General features: G+C 43.8%; 2 protein-coding genes across 9 annotated transcripts in view; one reads left to right on the forward strand and one right to left on the reverse strand.

Moving 5' to 3' along the window:
• The window catches only part of ATMIN (ATM interactor), a 28,670-nt gene extending 17,832 nt beyond the window's left edge, over positions 1-10,838 (forward strand). The window contains exons 2-3 of the mRNA XM_070612357.1: positions 9,270-9,494; positions 9,915-10,838. Coding sequence (XP_070468458.1) covers positions 9,270-9,317 — 48 coding nt within the window. The 3' untranslated portion in view covers positions 9,318-9,494; positions 9,915-10,838. The remainder of the gene's footprint in view (positions 1-9,269; positions 9,495-9,914) is intronic.
• Positions 771-20,216, reverse strand: C3H16orf46 (chromosome 3 C16orf46 homolog). 8 transcript variants are annotated; one of them, XM_070612358.1, is made up of 4 exons: positions 19,988-20,216; positions 8,240-8,309; positions 6,630-6,877; positions 771-2,982 (listed from the first exon to the last, which is right to left on the reverse strand). In XM_070612358.1, the coding sequence occupies exons 3-4, from the start codon at positions 6,837-6,839 to the stop codon at positions 1,975-1,977; spliced, it is 1,218 nt and encodes a 405-aa protein (XP_070468459.1). In that variant the 5' UTR covers positions 6,840-6,877; positions 8,240-8,309; positions 19,988-20,216; the 3' UTR covers positions 771-1,974. The 8 variants fall into 8 exon arrangements, with proteins under 8 accessions (XP_070468459.1, XP_070468464.1, XP_070468460.1 ...); XM_070612363.1 differs by having other exon boundaries at positions 6,630-6,901; positions 19,988-20,182; XM_070612359.1 differs by lacking the exon at positions 19,988-20,216 and adding an exon at positions 19,815-19,918.

Raw genomic sequence — 20,216 nt, forward strand, 5'->3', positions numbered from 1 at the left:
TGCTCAAGAAGAAGGATACTTTAAATTTGGACCCTTCCTTTGTTCAAACTTTGTACTCTCCTCTTAATTCTAAATTATTATATGTTTACCTCCAAATCTATAGAATTTATAACCCTTATCTCGACAAAAGAGTTTTTCTTAAGAAAAATATATTCTATTGTATCTTAAGATTTTATTTTTTTCCTTTTTATCCCCAAAGCTCCCCGGTACATAGTTGTATATTCTTAGTTGTGGGTCCTTTTAGTTGTGGCATGTGGGATGCCGCCTCAGCATGGCTCGATGAGTGGTGCCATGTCTGCACCCAGGATTCAAACCGGCGAAACACTGGGCCGCCTGCAGTGGGGTGTGCGAACTTAACCACTCGGCCACGAGGCCGGCCTCTATTCTGTTGTATCTTAGATCAGTGTATTCAAACTGCCTCAAGATCTCACAAGGTAAGTACATCTGGGCTGAGCGGGTGGGGCTCGGTCCCTCCCTCACACTGCTCAGTGCCCTCCCTCCCAATTAAACACTTTGACTGCTTTATATATCGAGCTGCTTCTTATTCTGCTGCTTATAAAAGAGGGCTTGAAAAACCACTGGCTTAGGTGCGCAGGCTGCCAGAGCTGCAGGGTCCTCAGACAGTACCAGGTCCTACTCCCCCACTGTCCAGACACCGGGGGAAGTTGGGCCTCCTCTTGGGGACAGAATCCAGATGATTTCTTCATTCAGGGAGGAAAGAGGGGGCAGAACCTAAGAATTGCTTCTAGGCTGTAAAGAAGTGTTCAACCTCAGTGGGCAAAATATACCTTTTAATGACTGTTGTCCTATAAGCATTCCTGTATTTCTAGTGTTTCATAAAAACAAACCAACAAAACAAAACAAAAAAAACTAACAGACAAGATATTACAAAGACCAATCATGGAGAGCAGATATTTACAAATACAGTCATATATTCTGTCTGCCCATCATTTAGGAGATGAAAAGTTCAGAGTTCAAGTACAACCTATCTTAAGCAAATGCAAACTATGTAATTACAGAGCCGCTAAATGGTTATTCACATCACAAAACGGTTTTTCAGAGCATTACTCTACATAGCATTGTCACCTGGCATTTAAAGTATAACTCATTTACAAACGCTTAATTTATATACAACTTCAGGGAATACACATTGAGGTAAAATGAGGGGGTAGGGGGACAGGAGAAGGGAGAAAGTAACAGCCCCATTTCATAAGTGTCTGTCGGGGTCGTAGAGTTCCCAAATACTAGACGCAAGGTAAGGCTGGAGGAAGCATGTGGGGTGACAATAATCACAGTGAAATTCTTTTCAAATAATTAATTATTCTTAACCTTCTTCCGAAGAAGGATTTTGTAGAGCTGTGGCTAAAACTTCCCAGACACAGAGACGAGCATGATGCTACAATGTAAGTAAATGTCACCTTGGACACAAGGATATTCGCCGGAGTTTTCTATTAAAGCAATGTTTCAGATCTTTGTCGCAAGAGAAAATGAGGCAGCAGATCTGCCTGGTTCAAAAGATCAGGAAACAATTTGGTCTCAACAAGCCCAGTCCACTTAGCTGAAGGCACTGGGGGAGGACACGTGGCTTGGAGCCGCCATGGGGGCATCCCTGAGGGAGGCCCTTCGGATCGCCCACCGTCCGCTTGGGTTCCTGTGGGACTGGAGAGAGAAGGCAGCAGTGGCTGAGGAGACTGGCATTACCAGTTTGCATTTTGCAAATGACTAAGCAACAGAAGCAGGTAACATAAATATAGGGGTTTCAGAATCAATCGAAACTCATACAGTGAGGTTCAATCTCCTCTGGACCAGTCCAAAAAAAGGACAAGGGGAAGGAGGGAGGGAGGGACGAGTATGGGAGAGCACATGAAAAGGAGAGGGTGACAGAGCCAGCGCCAAGGGGCACGGGGTGGGGACAGGAGAGGGGTGAATGAATCTCCAGCAGCGTTCATTCCCTGGGAGGTATATTGTAGCGACTCAGAGCAGCCTGTGAGCGGAGACGGGGATAAAAACTCTGCTCACTGTGAGGAACGGCAGGAGAGAGCTTGACAACACTTTGGTCTCCACCGTTTCTGGCCTGGTTTCCTGCTTGGCCTCGGTGAGAACGCGCTTTTGGGTGTTCCCGGGAGGTCTTGGCTCCCTGGCTTTGAGTCTGGCTTTGTGGTTTTGCACTCCCTGTTTCTGCAAAAGCTGCAAGGTGGCGAGATATCGAACACTGTTGGGGTTGGGAGGGCACACCAGGTTTTTCTCAGGCAGGAGGGACCAGGGCAGGCAGCACGGCTCGGGGTTGGCCAGCAGGGATGTCCGGGCAGCTGGGGGAGGGAAAGGCTGCAGGTCGTTGACCTTAAGGTGACTGGCCAGCTCAGTGGGTCTCTTTTCTCCTTTCCCGTCAACTGTTTTCAATCCATATTCACAAGCCACACACTCATCCTTTTCCACACACAGAATCTTCTCTTCCGGCTGCCAGAAAAAGTTCTTACTCTTCTTACCCAGAACATCCAAGCCATTTGGGAATGAAGACTTCAGGGGAGGTAGAACTAACAGAGCCTTGGAAGTCAAGGAGTCTGAGGTGAAGGGACCTCTGTTAGCGCCTCTGATGGGACTTCTGGGGTCCTTGCCCCTACCAGTCTCCGGGATGGCCCAGTTTTCCATGCACCAAATAAACTCCTTTATTTGCAGACTTTTTTTCTCTCCCTGACTGTAGGTGGGAAAGCAGATCTTGCTAATCTCCCTGGAGGCAGTGGGGGGGTCTCGGGGGGGCCCCTGAGTCTGGGAGAGGCTGCCTTGATCCTTCTCCGGGCCCACCTCAGCCGGTGCCCCCGACTCCAACTTCCCTGCCTCCAACTGAGGCCTGGCCTCAGAGCTCCTTTGGGACAAACTGACACAGAGTAAGCAGCTGCCGGCACTTTCTCCCACCCTCGCCTTTTTAAGCTTCTTTCTGGGCCAGATGCAGGCGGTCGGAGAAGTCCTTCCCCAGCCTTGGACCTGCAAATAAAGTAGCACGTTACTCTCAGCCAAGCTGCCCCAACTTTGGCCACATCTCCAGTTTGGCCCTCCTATTTGAAGTCAGATTTTTTTTAAAATGCATTCACCTTTTTTTTTTAATTTTAATACCTATTTTAGCCTCATACTAAGCAATAGTATTTGTAATAGCATTTGTTAATCTGAAATAGTGAAAGGAATTGTTAATGCTAAAATACTGAGCAGTAGTATCTGTAAATGGCCACCTTGATGTGCTGACTAGATATTTTTTCAAATGCACATTAAAATACATTCAGAACTATTAAAATAAAATCAAAACTGTTCGTCCTTGTCCTCCCTACCAGGCTTTCTTGTACCTCCAGGCTGTTCCCATCCCCCGGAGACTGCTGCTGTGTGGAGGGGCTGGAGGGAGAGCGGACAAGCAGAGGCAGGTGCTGGAGTCGGTGGCGTACCCCAGGCACACCTGCGCCCTTGTCCATGCCTGGAGCCCCTGGCTGACCTTGCCACAGAGGTCCTGTTAAATAGAGTGCCATATAAAAGTACAGGCCACATTTGGGACACACTCATACTAAACTAATTAGGTGCTGTTTACCGAAATTCAGGTTTAACTGGGTGTCCTCTGTTGTCATTTCCTCAATCTGGCAACCTTACGTGTAAGAAAAGCAAAAATAGCTCCCACACGTTTACCATGTTCCAGGGGCTGAGCTGAAGATCTGTTAGCATCCTGCATTCAATCCTCCTTGTAGCACTACAATTCAAACATTCTGATACCCAGCTTACAGAGGGGGAAACTGAGGCTTGAAACATTGTTACAGCCAGTGGCTATTTCTGGCACATTCAGAGGGTCTGTGCAGTCCCACACAGAGGACAAAGAGAGGCTGTGGGGGGCGGCAGTGTCTCCAGGCCTGGAAGATGCGGTCAGCCTCTGGTCATCCTACACAAAACGTCCCCTTACCATCGTTCCCTCCTCACCCTCCCCCACTCACTTCATGTGCTCAGCTCCCCAAATTCCTCCAGCTAAAAATTCCTAAGTGTTAAGCATCACTTTAAAAAAAATCTAGCGTGTGCTTGGCACCGAATTAGGCATTTGTGTCCTCACTACACCCCTACGGCCCAAATTTGCAGATGAAGAGCCTGGAGCTAAGGGACAGGAATCTTCCCCAAGGTTAGCTGCCAGTAAGTGGCAGATTTGAATCCAGTTCTTTCTTATTCCAAGGTCCCAGCTCTTCCCAAAGCCACCCTGATAACCTCGAATACATTCCAACCGAAAGGACCGTTTTCCTTCTATAGTTAAGTCCCAATTGTCAGATGGCAATTATATACAGGGGCTTCAGGGTTGCTGCCCCATGGGGCACACCAAGTCCACTGAAGGACACATTGCCCGGCCTCTTCGTCCCTCTGCATTTCTTCCAGGAACCCTGTCCCTTCACGTGCTGCCCAGGCGGCGCTGGTTCTTCTGGGACCACGCTGCTGGCCTCAAACCTCACTCCTCCCTATCCTGGCTCCGCAGGTGGCTCTCCAGCTTTTGCAGGAAGGCAAGAATCCCAGCCTGCTAGCTAACAGGTCCTTAGGTGACAGGTCCTTAGATGAGGTCCTCTCTACAGATGATGGCTCCAGCTGGAAGGAGGCAGCCCCCCAGGCCCTCCTCCAGCCAGGGGATTCGTCTTCAGGCTGTGTTTGTGTAGCAAGGCAACTTCTACTTAATTGTGTATTTATTGAGGGGAACCTAAGTTCTGGAGCAACCCCTGCACTTCCGTCTTTCTGGATCTATTCAACAGGCTCCCCTGACGAGCCAGCACATGCTCCCCACTTGCCTGACCCTAAGAGCCACCTGAGCAGCTACAGTGGAAACTAAGGTAGTGACAGGAAAGGCTCCTTGTGTCCAGTCAGTCCGGGTCAAGAACGTATGCCCCTGAGGCAGCGCATCGTCTATCTCCTGTCTCTTGGCTCTGAAAGCATAGGAAATTCGCACAAATTGCTGCCAGCAAGGTGTTCTCTGTTCGCCTTCAAATGCTGGCCAGGGCTCCCTGGCACCAGCACAGAAAGCGTCAAAGGGCCAGAAGCCAGCGCAGGAAGCTGGCATCTGGCAGGACAGGCCTCCATCACCTCTCCTGAAGCAAGGCGCCCTGCGGAAGCGAGGCAGGCCTGGTGGGCACGGGTCGGGGGCTGGACAGAGAGAACGAAGAGCGGCAGGCAGGAGGTGACATGGCAGGACCACCCTGGATAGAGTGTGAACAGCACACACACTCCACGCAAGGGACATGTGGAGCACTTTTTCCAAGTAAAAGCAAATTCTTTTCCAACAGCCCTTACATATACATTTCAAAGTAGTTGCCTTACTAGTAAACTGAACCTTCTAAACTTCGAACATTTTAAATCTGTAAATAGAACTGTCTACAAGCCTGATTTATGTGGCATGGGTGCACATGTGTGGAAGGTCACAAACGCTTAAGGCAGCGGTGTAGGCAGCACAGCAGACAGAGGACTAGAGAAGGGCTCTTGAAGATGTGATTCTTTCAAGTGGACTTGGGTGAGTCACTCTGCCTTGTCTTAGCCTCAGTTTCCATATTTATAAAATAAACCAATTAGATCAGGGTTTCTCAACCTTGGCACTACTGACATTTGGAGCTTGTTATGGACTATATATTTGTGTCCCCCCAAAATTCCTATGTTGAAACTCTAGCCCCTAATGTGATGGTTTTTGGAGGTGGTACATTGGGAGGTAATTATGGTTAGATGAGGTCAAGAGGGTGGGGCCTTCATTGATGAGACTAGTGCCCTTATAAGAAGAGGAGGAGATAAGGGACCTCTCTGCTTGCACACACCAAGGAAGGCCATGGGAGAACACAACCAGGAAGAGGGTCCTCACCAAGAACCCCACCAGGTTTGCACCCTGATCTTGGACTTCCAGCCTCCAGAACTGTGAGCGGTAAATGACTGTTGTTTAAGCCCCCCTGTCTATGTTATAGCAGCTGGAACTAAGACAGGGTGGGGACCATCCTGGGCAGTGTAGAGCAGCACCCTGGCCTTGACCCACCAGATGCCAGTGACATCCCCTTCCCCTCACCCTGAGTTGTGACATTACCAACTGTCACCTGAGAATTACCGGATTAGACCAAATTTCTTTATAATTCTACATTTAGGATTCTATTATTGATTCTAAGAATAGTTTAATAAACCCGCAGGGTTCTGAGTGGAACCAGTAAGACAGAAATCTCAGGTCTCTCAGGGAGTTTAGCACAGCAGTTAAGAAGCTCAGGGTCTGGAGTCCTGAAGACCCAGAGTCGAGCCCTGCGTGGGCCACTGGCTGGGTGATCTTTGCACATTATTTCACTTTTTGGGTGACTTAGTGTCCTTGTCCAAAAAGTGAGGCTGTTCAGCAGACTTGCCTCATAGGGCTATTGCGAGGCTGAACGAACTGAGACATGTGAAGCACTGACTGCCTGCCAAGACTAAGTGGCCATAAATATTCCATAAAAGGTACTGCTCTTATCGTCATTTACATTTTACCTCTGTTCTAAAGGTTTCTATATTTCATTAACACATTTTTTTGGTAATAGTAAGTATTTTTTTGAAAAAAGTCAAAGAAAAGGCTAAGGCTAGCATCAAAACTCAGACATGCAAGATACCTAACTCAGGAAGATACTCACCGCCTCCTCCCACCCAGTGCCGATGACAAACTCATGGGCTCTTTCATCTTGTTCAAGTGTAATGTCACTGATATTGAGAAGACAACAAATAGCATTCTTTTCGCTTCTTTCATCTGGACAAGTAAAGGTTAATTCCGTTTCTTCTGTGCTTTGAATTTCATTACTTTCACTGTTTTCTAACTCAGTCTCATTCTTCTGAGCAAGATCCATGTCTGTGATGGTTGCTTAGAGTCTTTAACATCTTCTTCCTGTAGTTTGAAATGCACGTTGAACTGTTTTTCACATTGATTTAAAGAAAGAAAAAAAAAGCAATGCAATAACTCAAGTGAAATATCTTCAAGACCCATTCAGGAATAGACTGAGAAGAAGTATTACAAAACCATCCATTGCCAACTATTGACATTATAAAGGAAAAGGCTGATTTTAAAGACTAATGGATTTGATTAAAGACCAAAGTTGGGAGTGAAGGAAAGAGGACAGGACGATGTTAGCACAGGCTCTGTCCCTTGTGATGGGGTACAGAGTGCCTTAAGGAATGTGGGTTTAAGCATCCCTACCCTCCACTCCAAAAACATCCAGATGGTATTGTGCTCATATCAAGAGAACCGTCATGGGTATGTGCGACTGAGGCGCCCCAGCCTCCAACTCTTTCTCTTCCCAGCAACTCTGGATATCAGCTGGGGGATCCTTAGGCTTCTGAGGAAGCTGGTGGAGCACGTGGTCTAGGCTAAGTCAGTCGATTCACCCTAATCCACCCTACATAACTGGTGTCCTATAAAAAGGGGAAATTTGGACAGAAAGATGCTTAGAGGGAAGACCATGTGAAGAGACACAGGGAAACGATAGTCATCTACAAGCCAAGGAGAGAGGCCTGGAATGAATCCTTCCCTCACAGCCCTGAGAAGGAACCAACCCTGCCCACACCTTGATTTTGGACTTCCAGCCTCTAGAACTGCAAGACAATAAATTCCTGTTGTTTAAGCGCCACTCTGTGGTACTTTGTTATGGCAGCCCTAGCAAACCAGTACAGCAGGTGGTGGTGGTGATGGTAATGATGATGATACTATCTATCCTTAACTGATGCTTTTCCAGGTTGAAAAATGGGACTTGGCATTTATAATCCAGTCACAGGGTTAGGAAAGTTACAATCCTGATCAGGAGCACAGGCTCAGGTGCCAAATAACCAGGATTCCAATCCTATTACTAGCTGTGTGGCCTTGGGCAAGTTACTTTTCTGGGTCTGTTTGCTCGTCTATAACATGGGCATGATTATAATACCTTCCTACAGACAGGGGCTCTTCCTGGGGACCCCTCAAGCTGCACAGATAAACTCTAAGGCCTACATAGTGACCACCAATGGTCCAACTGAGGGAGGGTGAACAGCCAGTGCCTTCCTGAGGAATTCCTTGCTTGTAATGAGACAAAGGCCACTGGGGACCACACACCTTGCTTTCTCTCGCTACACATGACCCCTGCCAGAAATCCACTTTTTTCATTTTCTGTTGAAGTAGAGATCAATAACTTCTTAGAACAATATCTGTTTAATTACCATTTCAGCTTCTTCACACAGGCTTAAAGTGGCATTTTTATGGTAATAAAATTCCATTTACCTATGGAAGGTCAAATATCTGTGGACATCCTAATCTTCTCCAATATGACATCACGGGAAATGAATGAAATCTGAAAGGAAAAAAATGATATTACAAGTGACTAAAAACTAGAAGTGCTATTCTGTTTACAAACAGGAGCATGATTAAGGACCAGACAGACTGTGCAAACCAGCCTGATGCTTTCATATTGTGAAATTCCACGTCAGTCACTGCCCAGGCCAGAGAAGTTCCTATATGTACACTCAGAGCTCATTCTCTCCTGAATTACAGATACATTTGTACCACGGCACCCCACAGACTTAACAAGTACACAGTTTGAAAGGAAAAGAGCAGAGAATCAAAAGCAAAAGGACTTACTAAATAATAAAATAAATTTAAACGTGAGGTTAATATAGCAAAGAAATAGATACTGTTTAGGAGAGATTAAGTATAGTTAGGATATTCAAATCAGCAAGAAAAGCGTTCTGCGCTTGAAGTGTCTCCACCGACAAGGCACGCACTACTCAGAGGGCCTGTTCCATGGCAAAGCACTCCAGCTTACTGGTTCTCAAACTCAGCTGCTCCTTGGAATCATCTGGGGAGCTTTAGAAAAAATTAAAATGCCCCGACCCTACCCAGAGAGATTCTGATTTGGTCTGGGCACAGCCTGGCCATCAGGACTTTTAAAATCACCCTAGGTGCTACTAAAATCCAGCAAAGTTGGAGAACTACTGCTCTGTTAGAAAGTTCTCCCTGATACTGAACCAACACTGCTTTCCCTGCCCATCACCATCCTCGACTCCCTGGCTCTAGTTTTTGCCTCCAGAGCAAGGCTCTGAGATGGGAAGTCTCCCCGTCCGTGGGCGGACTTCAGGAGGTCTATGACACCTCTGAAAATGCTCCATCCGTTTTTCAGGGCAGGGCTTGCATCGGAGTTACAAAGCAGGCTGTCACTACAAAAGGTTGAAGAATCGTTGATCCAGAGATGGCCCACTGCCTCAGCCTCCCTACAGCGCCACGGCAAAATTCCCTGTCCTCCTCTCTCTTTCAGGTTAACCCGCTCCTTCAACTATTTCTCACGTGTCACGAGAATATGTGAAATCTGAGGGGAAGAAGACACCTCTACCTCTATCTCTGCATCGAGAGAGGAACAACAGAGGCCAAAGATGCGATGTTGGGTGGGCCTCTATTTTGGAGTCAGTAGAAGTTGGACCCACCAAGGGCACCAGGAGAGGTTCCAGTCATAGTGTATTACAAAGTGGCAAAAGAAACACAGGTAACAATGATAATTTAATAATAGAACTTACTGCTACATAGCTCTAACCATGTGCCAGGCACGGGTATAAGCACTTTACATATTTGTTATAAATACTACATCTTTATAAGTATTTTACTCATTTAATGGGAGATCATGGGAATGCAACTGACTCTTTACAGCCGAAAACTAAGAATCATCTGTGAGTCAGTGAGTGCAATGTTCTTAGTCAAACGGCCAGGTGACTGCGTACCAGACTGCTGGGCGCTCCCCGAGCGCTGGTGCTCTTCAGGCTGGACCGAGATGTTCCCTACTAAAACAGAATATTGGTGGTCTTTTCCTAATTAGGAAAAAATCAGTTAGTGGAAAGAATAGTCTTAATTTTAAGTTTTCCTCCTATAAACGTGCCTTCAAGTTTTACTGCCCCTTTTTGTCTTCCAGATCATATAAGAGATGACAAATCGAAATGCACAAGAAGCAAACTCAACCAAAAGAGTGGATATGTGATTTCTTACAAATTGTACGCAGTTTTACTTTTAAGTTGGAATGCAGAAATCTGCACTGATGTAATACTTATAATTTCTGATAGTAAAATTATGCCCGGTTTACAGATTTGAAGTTAATCTAGCTCATGCTATTCCACTGGACTTGCCTGGAGCTTTACAGCCTGACTCAGTTTAAGCACCACTGCTATAAAGCACGATCAAAGTCTACAGTAAGGCTTTCCAAGAAAATCGCATCAAGAAATCACAAAGATCACAGGAAACTGCTACCATGGGAAAATGCATTTGCAGATGCAACTAGAAAACTGAATCCGGAGTGCAAAGCAGGAAGGCACGCAGATGTAGGCCAGGAGGTATTAAACCCAATGACTTATGTTATTGAACCAACTAGAACCGAAATGTACAAAGAAGGTGAATGAGGTCTCAGCCCCCAAAGTACATGTTTGGATAAACAAGAATAAACCAAAGGAAAACTGATCAAGGAACTAAGATATCTGGAAATGAAATAAAGATGAATGGAGAATCTAAGAAACAGAGCCTATGGAAACTCACTGTGATCCAGAAAATATCTTTTCTAGTAGCATTTACAGACAGAAATGGAAAGGAAATGATCAGCCAAAAAACTGTAAAATAGTTTTATTTTACTTTACCAATTAAATATAAGCCATTATGATTTGCTTTAAAATAATCCTGCAAGGGGAGGTGGGTGGTTGTGGGGAGAGAGAGAGTAATGAAATAAAAGTGGCCACAAGTTCTGTTCGTTGTAGCTGGGCAGTGTTGTAGGTGGGAGGTTAACTGTGCTATTCTCTCTGCTTTTATGTAAGTGTGAAATTTTTCATAATAAAATGTTATTTTAAGCCATCATGTTATCAGAGTTGTTCGAGAAATAGAATGTGGAATAACGGTGGAGGTGAGCATCCCATGAATTTTGACCTTAAGGAAAATGAAATAAATGTATAAAGAATAGATAACGTGGTTTGTATAATTTTAAGTTAGAGTAGAGACCTTGAACAAGGGCTTATTGAAAAAGAACTGATGTACAACAAAGGTATAAAAAATCAGAGAAGAGAGCTTATGAAGGCGATTTAGAGAAACTCCATAAATAATGGTCCAATTACTCTTAAGTCAAAGTACTCAAAGCCTTCTCATTGAATTTACTGAACTGCAAAATATAGGGTTGGAAATGCAGAAAAAACAGACATTACCTTTTGGATCTCTGACTCTGTATTATGATCACGCAGTTTGTTAACAAACGGAGAAGGACAGAGACTACCAAATGCCTCTGTTATACATCTGGCAAAATCACTGTAGCTTTAACACCCTAACCAGTCTGTAACTTAGCATACTAAGTGCCCTGCTCCTGAAATGAACAAAGACTTCCATTAAGCTACCAACTGTCAGTGGCAGAGGCACACCAATATTACAATCAAATCCAGCAAGAGGACACATTTTCTGTTGCTATTTTAATGGATGTGTTGTATAAAAGTTAAAATGGGCTGGGAGAGGTTGAAATCAATGTAAAATGAGAAGAATATCTACTATTTGCAAATAAGTAATGCTGCCCAAAGAAAAACTTACGTGAAAAAAAGAGACTGCTTGACCAAGAACATGAAGAAATTTCCAAAAGGTTAGTAGTGAAGAGAAGCTAAGAAAAAGGACAGCAGAAGACAGGAAGAGACAGACAGAAGTAGGCCATACTAGTACAGAAAGGGCCTTTGTATTTCTTTGATCAAGAAGGTGATAATATGGTTATTTTATCATTTTAATGAAAGTGAAGTAAGAAATAGATCTATTAAAAAATCCCCATAAAACTCTAAAATTTTGTTTGTTTTGTTTTTTGTTTGTTTGTTTGCCCCAGATAGGGTTCAGCTCTCAGGTTCTTTTTGGAAAAAGTCACCAGGGTACACTTCAGTTTGGCATAGTCTCTGTTAGCCTCAGCTACCTAGCAGTAGTAAAGATAGGCAAGATTATGCTTCAATAACAAGCAATCCTGACTTTTGTTTTCCCCCAGTGGTAAAAAACAACAAAAGTTTATTTCTAACTCATGCTACTCCATTGTGTGATGTCATGGACTCTGCTCCACATTATCCCCGCTCTGGAACTTGAAGTGATGGGGGCACCATCATGGGAAACCACAGCCAACTGTGATGGCAGAATGTGATGGCAAACATGGGGAATCACACGCGGGCTCTTACATGCTTCTGCCTGGAAGTGACTCATATGACTTCAGACCCCTTGTCAGTAGCTGGAACAAGTCACACGGTACGGCCTAACTTCAAGAAGTGGGGATACTTCCTCCTGTATTTCCAGAAGGAGAAGGAAACCAGATTTTGGTGACCAGTAGTAATGTCTTGGTACCACACTGGTCTGGTATCATCAGAGGTGACGTACAAAGCAAATGACCTTTGTGTACTATAAATGTCATCACCTAAAATGTGGACATTTATGGTCCTTGAAATAGAGTCCAGGGCCCTGGGAGTGGGAAGTCCTAAATCTTGGGAACATAAGACTATGTGCCTATAACATTATAATTCTTTTCTTAAAACTTTTTTCAGTTTTTTAGATTCTAAAATGTATCCAAATGAAAATATAAAGGCCCAAGAATAGATAGACAATGTTAAAGAAGCAGAAGTTGGAGGAATAACTGCTGAATATCAAGATATGAATCTAGAACAGGATTTCTTATAGATATTGACAAGAAAATGAAGAACAAACTGGAGGAATCACCACACCCAGTTTTAAAAATTACCATAAAGCTGTAGGAATCAGTTTGGTATTGGTGAATGGAGAGACATACAGATCAATTGGCCAGAATAGGGAGTCCAGAAATATACCCACATAAACACGGTCAATTGATTTTTGACAAAGATTGATTTTGACAAAGATGCAAAAATAATTAAATGCAGAAAGGAGAGTCTTTTCCACTATAACTGTTGCAACAATTGGCCATCCATATGCAAAAAAACACCTCAAAATGGATACTAGATCTAAATATAAATCATAAAACTATCTAACTTTAAAAAAAAAAACATAGAAAATCTTCATGACCTGGGGTCGGGCAAAGTGTTCTCAGAATGACACCAAAAACATGATCTATAAAAGAAAGAAATCGATACATTGGTCCTCATCAAAATTAAGAACTTTTACTCTGCCAAACGCTGTGTTGGAGAATGAAAAGAGACAAGTTACAGCCTGGGAGAAAATGTCTGCAAATCACTTATTTGACAAAGGACTTCTATCCAGAATATATGAAGAACTCTGCAAACTCAATAGTGAGAAAAGAACAGCAAATAAAAAATTGAAAAATTAATTTTGCCAGATAAAAATGGACAAAACACTTGAACAGACATTACACCAAAGAAGATATAATAAGGAAGGCAAACAAGCCCATGAAAAGACATTCAGCCCATTAGCCATTAGGGAAATGCAAATTAAAACCACATATTAAAATTACTAAAATAACAAACATGAGGAGGCTGGCCTGGTGGCCGAGTGGTTACAGTTCTGCATGCTCCGCTTCAGCGGCCGGGGTTCGTGGGTTTGGATCCCTGGCAGGGACCTGCTCCACTCATCAGCCATGCTCTGGAGGCATCCCACATACAAAAAAGAGGACGACTGGCACAGATGTTAGCTCAGGGTGAATCTTCCTCACCGAAAAAAAAATGACAATACCAACTGTTGGCAAGGACAGTAGCAACTAGAATTCTCATACATTGCTGGGAAAATGATAAAGCCCCTCTAGAAAACAATCTAGGAATTTCTTATAAAGGTAGACATACACTCACCATACTACCCAGCAATCCTATTCGTGATCTATCCTAGAGAAATAAAAACTTATATTCACACAAAAACCTGTGTACGAGTATTTATAACAACTCTATTCATAATCGCCTCAAACTGGAAACATCCCAAATACCCCTCAGTAGGTGAACAGGTAAACAAACAGTGGTGTGCGCATACAATGAAACACTACTCAGCAAGAAGAAGGAGCAAACTCTTTATACATGTAACGACATGATGAATCTCAAAGCCATTGCGCTGAGTAAAGGAAGCCAGTCTCAAAATATTATGCTGCGTGCTGTACAGTACACAGCAGCGCATACTCTATAAGACATTCTCGAAAAGACAAAGCGATAGTGATGGTAAACAGAGTGATGTCTATACATACGTTAAAATTCATAGAACTTTACACCAACAAAAAGTCAAGTTTACTGTGTGATAATTTTTAAAAAATAAAACGAAAATCATAATAAGGTAGCACAATATACCCAACATTTTGGTAAAGTTAAAAAACCTATTAATACCTATAAAATGCTGCTGGTAGGAGAATAAATGGGTACACTTTGGAAAAAGAGTTAGGCATTAAAGATGAACATTTACATTAAAAAATAACTCATGAGAGCTCTTTATAAACTACAAAGCACATATAACTATGAGACATTACTTTTATAGAACTGGTACATTAATCATTGGATCCGAGGCTTCAAATTTGATGAGTACATTTTTATTAGTTGGGGCCTTTGTTGTAAATGAGAGAATCCTCATTGATTTTTAATAAGATAAAATTATCAGAAGTTACAGTCATGTGTCACTTAATGACAGGGACATGTTCTGAGAAATGCATCATTAGGCGATTTTGTCATGTGCAAACATCCTAGAGTGCACTTACACACACCTAGGTGGTAGAGCCTACTACACACCTAGGCCATACAGTACTAATCTTATGGGCCCACCGTCATGTATGCGGTCCATCATTGATGGAAATGTCTTCATGTGGCACATGACCGTATTACGTAGCCTACAGAATTTTCAAAGGAGGAATGGGTCAGAAAGGCAGAGTTTGAAGCTATAAAGTCAGGAACAATGCCCAACCCATACTACTTGTTCTAAACATGTAATTGACTCAGCTTTCAGCAATATGACACTTAGGACTGGATTCCTGTGCTCCGCCACCCTAGCCCAAAAGCATCAAATGCCTGGGCCACCATCAGGACAGAATTTTCTTTCACCCCATTGCAAACGACCATTTCTTCCTGTTATTCACTGCTCAATGCATGTATTGGGAGGGTATGTGTAATTGGTGGAACCTAGGTCCCATGCCAGAATCCTTGTCACAAAGTAGTACAGAGGCCATGAGTTTTCTGTTCTACTTTAAGGAGGGTACTCATAATATGGTATATATGACCAAAATGCAGTAAGTGCATTCAGAGATGCTAGGCTGCCATAGCATCTCAGAGTTCAGTCTCATTTCTGAGGAAACTGAGTTAAAAAAAGATAAGCTTGAAGAAAAGAAGGACAACTAACACTTACCAAATGCCTGATATCATTATCATATGAGAGCCATATCAGAACCATTACCATATTAGAACAGCCTGAATTGCCTTTTACAACCTGGCCTTAGAAGTCACATAGTTTCACTTTTGCTGGATTCCGTTGGTTCACCAGCCACTAAGGTCAGCCCACACTCCAGCGGAGGAGACGCATGCCCTGCTTCTCTATGGGAGAAGAATCAATGAATCTGCAGACATGTTTTGAAACCACCATTTTTTCTGACTCCAAAGTCCACGCATGCTTTTCTTCACTATATCGTGTGGAAATACTTGTTCCTGGGAATCCAATACAAGTCAGAAAGCAGCTGTATGGGGGGTTATATTTATTCCGGCCTTGTGAGACTCCGTCTAGCCCCAGTGAGAAGGGAGAAAGGGACATCTATACCTGGTCCCTGACATGACTATTCCTTATTAGAGATCACAGTTCATTCAGTGTGAAAGCTTCACTCTGGGTGGGAAGGGGCAGCTCAAAATGGCTCAGGCAAATGTGGCAGGTTTATACTAATCAGTAAGAGCCACCAACTGTCTGTGGTCAAGGTTGGAAGAGAATATAATAGCTGGAAGGGACTAGAAGTCATTATATTGGAAATGAACATCTCCAAGACAAAGACAAATACAAGAAACACTCGTTTCAATTCATATATAAATGTTGGGAAAATAAAAGTCAATATATATGTACAACTGGTACCTACACTGAACCTCTGAAAGAGAATAACTCATATCTACTGGTATCAGTACCATTTTATAAGTGAGGAAACATACGCGGGAAGGTTCGGAATCTTTTCAACATCACTGTGAGAGAGAAAGCTAGTGCTCCCCAAAAAGCCACTGTCCTTCCCTCCATTGCAGCCTCCCTTGCAGATGGGTTAGAGCCTTGTGACCAGTCTAGCCAGCAGAACGAGCGGAACTGATGAGAATCACTCCCCGGATGAGGCAGTTAACAGGTTATGTGCCCCTCCAGTTCTCTCTTCTCCTCCCACTGTGACCTTGGAAGTCACAAGCTGAGTTGGTAGGATGACAAAACGTAGGAAGCCTGGATCCTGAGACACAGCTTTGAGGCAAGCCCTCATCAGTCCTTGTCAGACTGTGCACAAAGCACAAAAAACTTCCTGAGTTAAGCCATTGAGATTTTAGTGTCTGGTGTTACTGCAGCAGAGCCTGTCCTTTCCTGATGACCACTGTCACTGAGGTTGTTAGTGTCGGAGCTGAGATGACGAGGCCAGATCTTCCTGACTCTAGAGTTTATTCATTTACCGTCACACCTGAAGCAAAAGAAGAAACTAGCTACAACATAATTTTTTAAGTAACTGGATGAAGAGTTACATATTAAAGGGACTAGAGAGCTATTTAGTCCTCTAAATTATAGCTATTGTATATGAAACAACACGATGCTAGCAAAAGAGAACTAGCTTCAGGTAAGGAAGGAAAATAAATGTGTAGTTTTGCTGTGGGAAAATATTAAAAATAAAGCACATTAGCACTACAGAAAGGAACAGATGTCTATAAGTGTTCTACTGTGCAAAGCCAGGTTGGTGTGTATCCTAAAATCAGAGTAAAAGATGAAAAGACTGAAAGGATCAGGAGTACAAGCTCCATGTCTATGGAAGAGTATGCCTGAGTCATTGAAAGAGAAAACTCTAATTAGAGGTAGAATTAATAGCATATAAGTTTATAGAGAAAAACGGGTTAAAAAAATACCTGTTGCAATAATTCTTCTACAATACTCCTGAAAGATAATGTGGTAAAGTGAATTCTACAAATCCTCTCTCCACAAGATTTCCCACCCTGATCCCTGGGACTATGAACATGATGAGATATAACGTCCGTGACTGTTACATTACATGGCAAAAGGGACTTTGCAGATGTAACCATGGTACTACTCAGCTGACTTGAAGACAGAGAGATTATTTTGGATTATCTGGGTGGGCATAATCTGATGTAAGAGCCCGTTAAAGCAGAGAGTGCTCTCTGGCTGGCCGCAGCAGCAGAAGTCAGATTCAAGGCAGGAGAGGAATCTGAGGCAGGTTACTGGCTTTGAAGGAGGCGGCGGTCACATGTCAAGGAATGGGGTAGAATTTAGAGGCTGCGAGCAGCCCCTGGCTGACAGGAATTAAATGGGGACCTCAGTCCTACAACCACAGGAAACTGAACAAGCCAACAATATGAAAGATCTTGGAAGAGGATTCTTCCTGGACCCTCCAGACAAGAGTCCAGGCTGGTGACACCTCAATTTCAGCCTTGTGAGATCCTAAAGAAAGAACACAGCATAAACAGAAAACTAATACAATATTAATTTGGCTTAAATATTTCTGAAGTATTTTTAATAACTGAGAGCTCATTACTTCATAAGCTACTTTTTTCATTCCAGTGGCACCTTTAAAGATTAGAATGTTCTCAAATCAAGACATCAGCAAACCTGCAAATTTTACTCTTCAGTTCCTGGTGTTCCTCCCAAAAGCAACACACAATAATCCTGAAAATGGCTATAATTTCTTCAGATAAGAATCTCAAATTCCCTCATCGTGAGAACACACAGTTGCTTGTCTTTAAAATGTAGTACCTGGAAATGAGGGCAATACTTCAAATGTGGTCTGGCTAGAAGTGTCTATTTTGAAATCTGACTCCCTTTGACCTGAAATGTATACCTATTAAGTCAACAAACATTGCTATTAAAGCTATATCCCAATCTTGATTAACACTGAGCTTGATGTCAACTACAACTTCTAGATTTTTTTCACATGAATTGTTAATAATTCCTTGTCTTCTTGACTCCATAGCCATTGTATTAATTTCCTTAATTTTTTTTTCTTTTTTCTTCTTCTTTTTAGCTAGATGTAGACACCCAAATGTATCAGATCCTTCTAAAATTTCCTCTTATGGGTTTTGGACCAACATCCCAAAGTGCTTAGATGAGTCTGAATCTGACATCCTTTGGTTTGGCCATTTCTTCCCACTTTAAGAATCTATTAATTCAATGGACATACCTTCTGTAACTACATCTAAACTCATTGATATAAACGTTGGCAAGAAGAGGGTAAAGGACAGTGCCCTGCAGATAGCCCTTGTACTTGAGTGTTTACTAATTATCTAACCAGCTGCAAATTCACCTCGCTATACAATTATCTGGCCTACATTTCTAAATCTCACTTATGGGATTCCTGATCTGTCAATTTAGGTAATCGTAATGAAAACAAAAAGGAATCTTACCACAAGTTATGGAAGTTTACATTTACACTGATGTCTATTAACTTTTAAAATATTCATTGTCAATATTAGGGAGGAAGAATGGGTTCCAAATTGTCAGTTCCAAACAAGTAGTGGTTACCTAGAGCATTGTGTTGAGAAGGATCTTAAAACTTGGCTACCACAGGAGAAAGTTCTGTGATTGATTAAGGATGTCTGCCAGAGAATAAAGAAGGAACAGTGGTAGCACATGTTGGCCATTGCCTGTCTATATAGTCAGACTACAAATGCCTTACCCTAGATTCCTACACCTCCTTGGCACATTCCTAATCAGTTAATGGTGGGGGCCATGCTGATGGACCAGGAGAGGTGAAAAACACAGAGTGTTTAAGTCAAAAGCAGGCTACACTCCCTCAAAACGCCTTACCACCTCCTTGGCTCTACAGCATCCCCCTCCACCTACTCCCACCTTCCTGGAAGTCTCAGGTTTAAAGGAATCTGGAATCTACGTCAGAATTTCAGCCAGGGAAAGATGAGTTTTTGGCAGCCTCACTTGGAATTCTGAATGGATGTTTCTGTAGATCCTTATCAACATGTGTTGAGCAAAGAAATCAATGAATAGAAACGTTAGCCATGGTGGAAATTGTTTCTTAATACAGAGCTAAGCTTCACGCATATGAACTGGTTAAATAGGTCTTGAAGATTGGCCTGGGCATGCTCATCACCGATAATATAGTTTCTAAAGGAAAATTACATTGGGATTCCAATCTAATTTACAGTTTGGAACACAACTCCGCAGAGAGTTGAACCTTTATCTCAAAGTTAAGCATATGCAGCACTCAACTTGCACAATTGTTCACACATTCAAGAGTATAAATCTTATCTCCCCATGTTAGTTATCTGTGCCTCATGCTTATTAACGCCCAAAGAGCACAGCGGCTTTGATTACTCAGAGACTGATTCCTAGGAGCCGGTTTCTACACGAACCATCCCTCCCGATCAGGCCATTCCTACTCCAATCCCAGACTCCAACTCTTCTGCTTTTTCCACTCGCACTCATTCACTCACTAAGTGCGTATTAGATGACTAGCCCTGGGAATAAAATGGTAACGCAACGCCCGTCATCCCAGCTCACACAGCTTACGCTCTACGCAAAAGTACAAGTCATCGAACACACTCCACCTGTCGCTCCTGACGCCCGGGTACTCACACTTGGCCCCTCCCTCCCCCTAATGGCCCCGCCCCTCACCCCAGGCTCCGCCCCTTCTCCCGTGATCCCTCTTTCTTCCTCATCTGGCTCCTCCCCTTCCTCCAGCAGTTCCTACCGCGCCACAAAAGACGCCTTCCCGTCTTTCGAGAGCTGTCCCCTCCAGCAAGACGTCCCCACTTGCCCACAGGCCCCGCCCTTCCTCCCTCGGCTCCTCCCACTGCCCCACCCACTCCGCGCGGCTCCTAGCCGGGTCCCGCCCTCTCTTATTCTCGCCCAGGCCCGCACTACCTCTTCCTCTGACCTCCCCGCCTCGGAGGGCAGCTTCCTTTCGCACTGGGCAGGGCCTCTGGCTCTGCCGCCCGTGCTGTGGTCTGGGGCCTTGCCCCGGAGGCCGGGAAGCGGCCGCGGCCGCTCACACCCTCCCTGTGGGGCCAGCGGGGTGGAAGGCCCGGGACAACGTAGTCCCCGCCGGCGATCGAGGGCGACAGTTGCCCCTGGTTACGGACGCGCTGGGGGC

Source organism: Equus przewalskii, chromosome 3 (assembly GCF_037783145.1).
Source record: "Equus przewalskii isolate Varuska chromosome 3, EquPr2, whole genome shotgun sequence".
Taxonomy (NCBI): domain Eukaryota; kingdom Metazoa; phylum Chordata; class Mammalia; order Perissodactyla; family Equidae; genus Equus; species Equus przewalskii.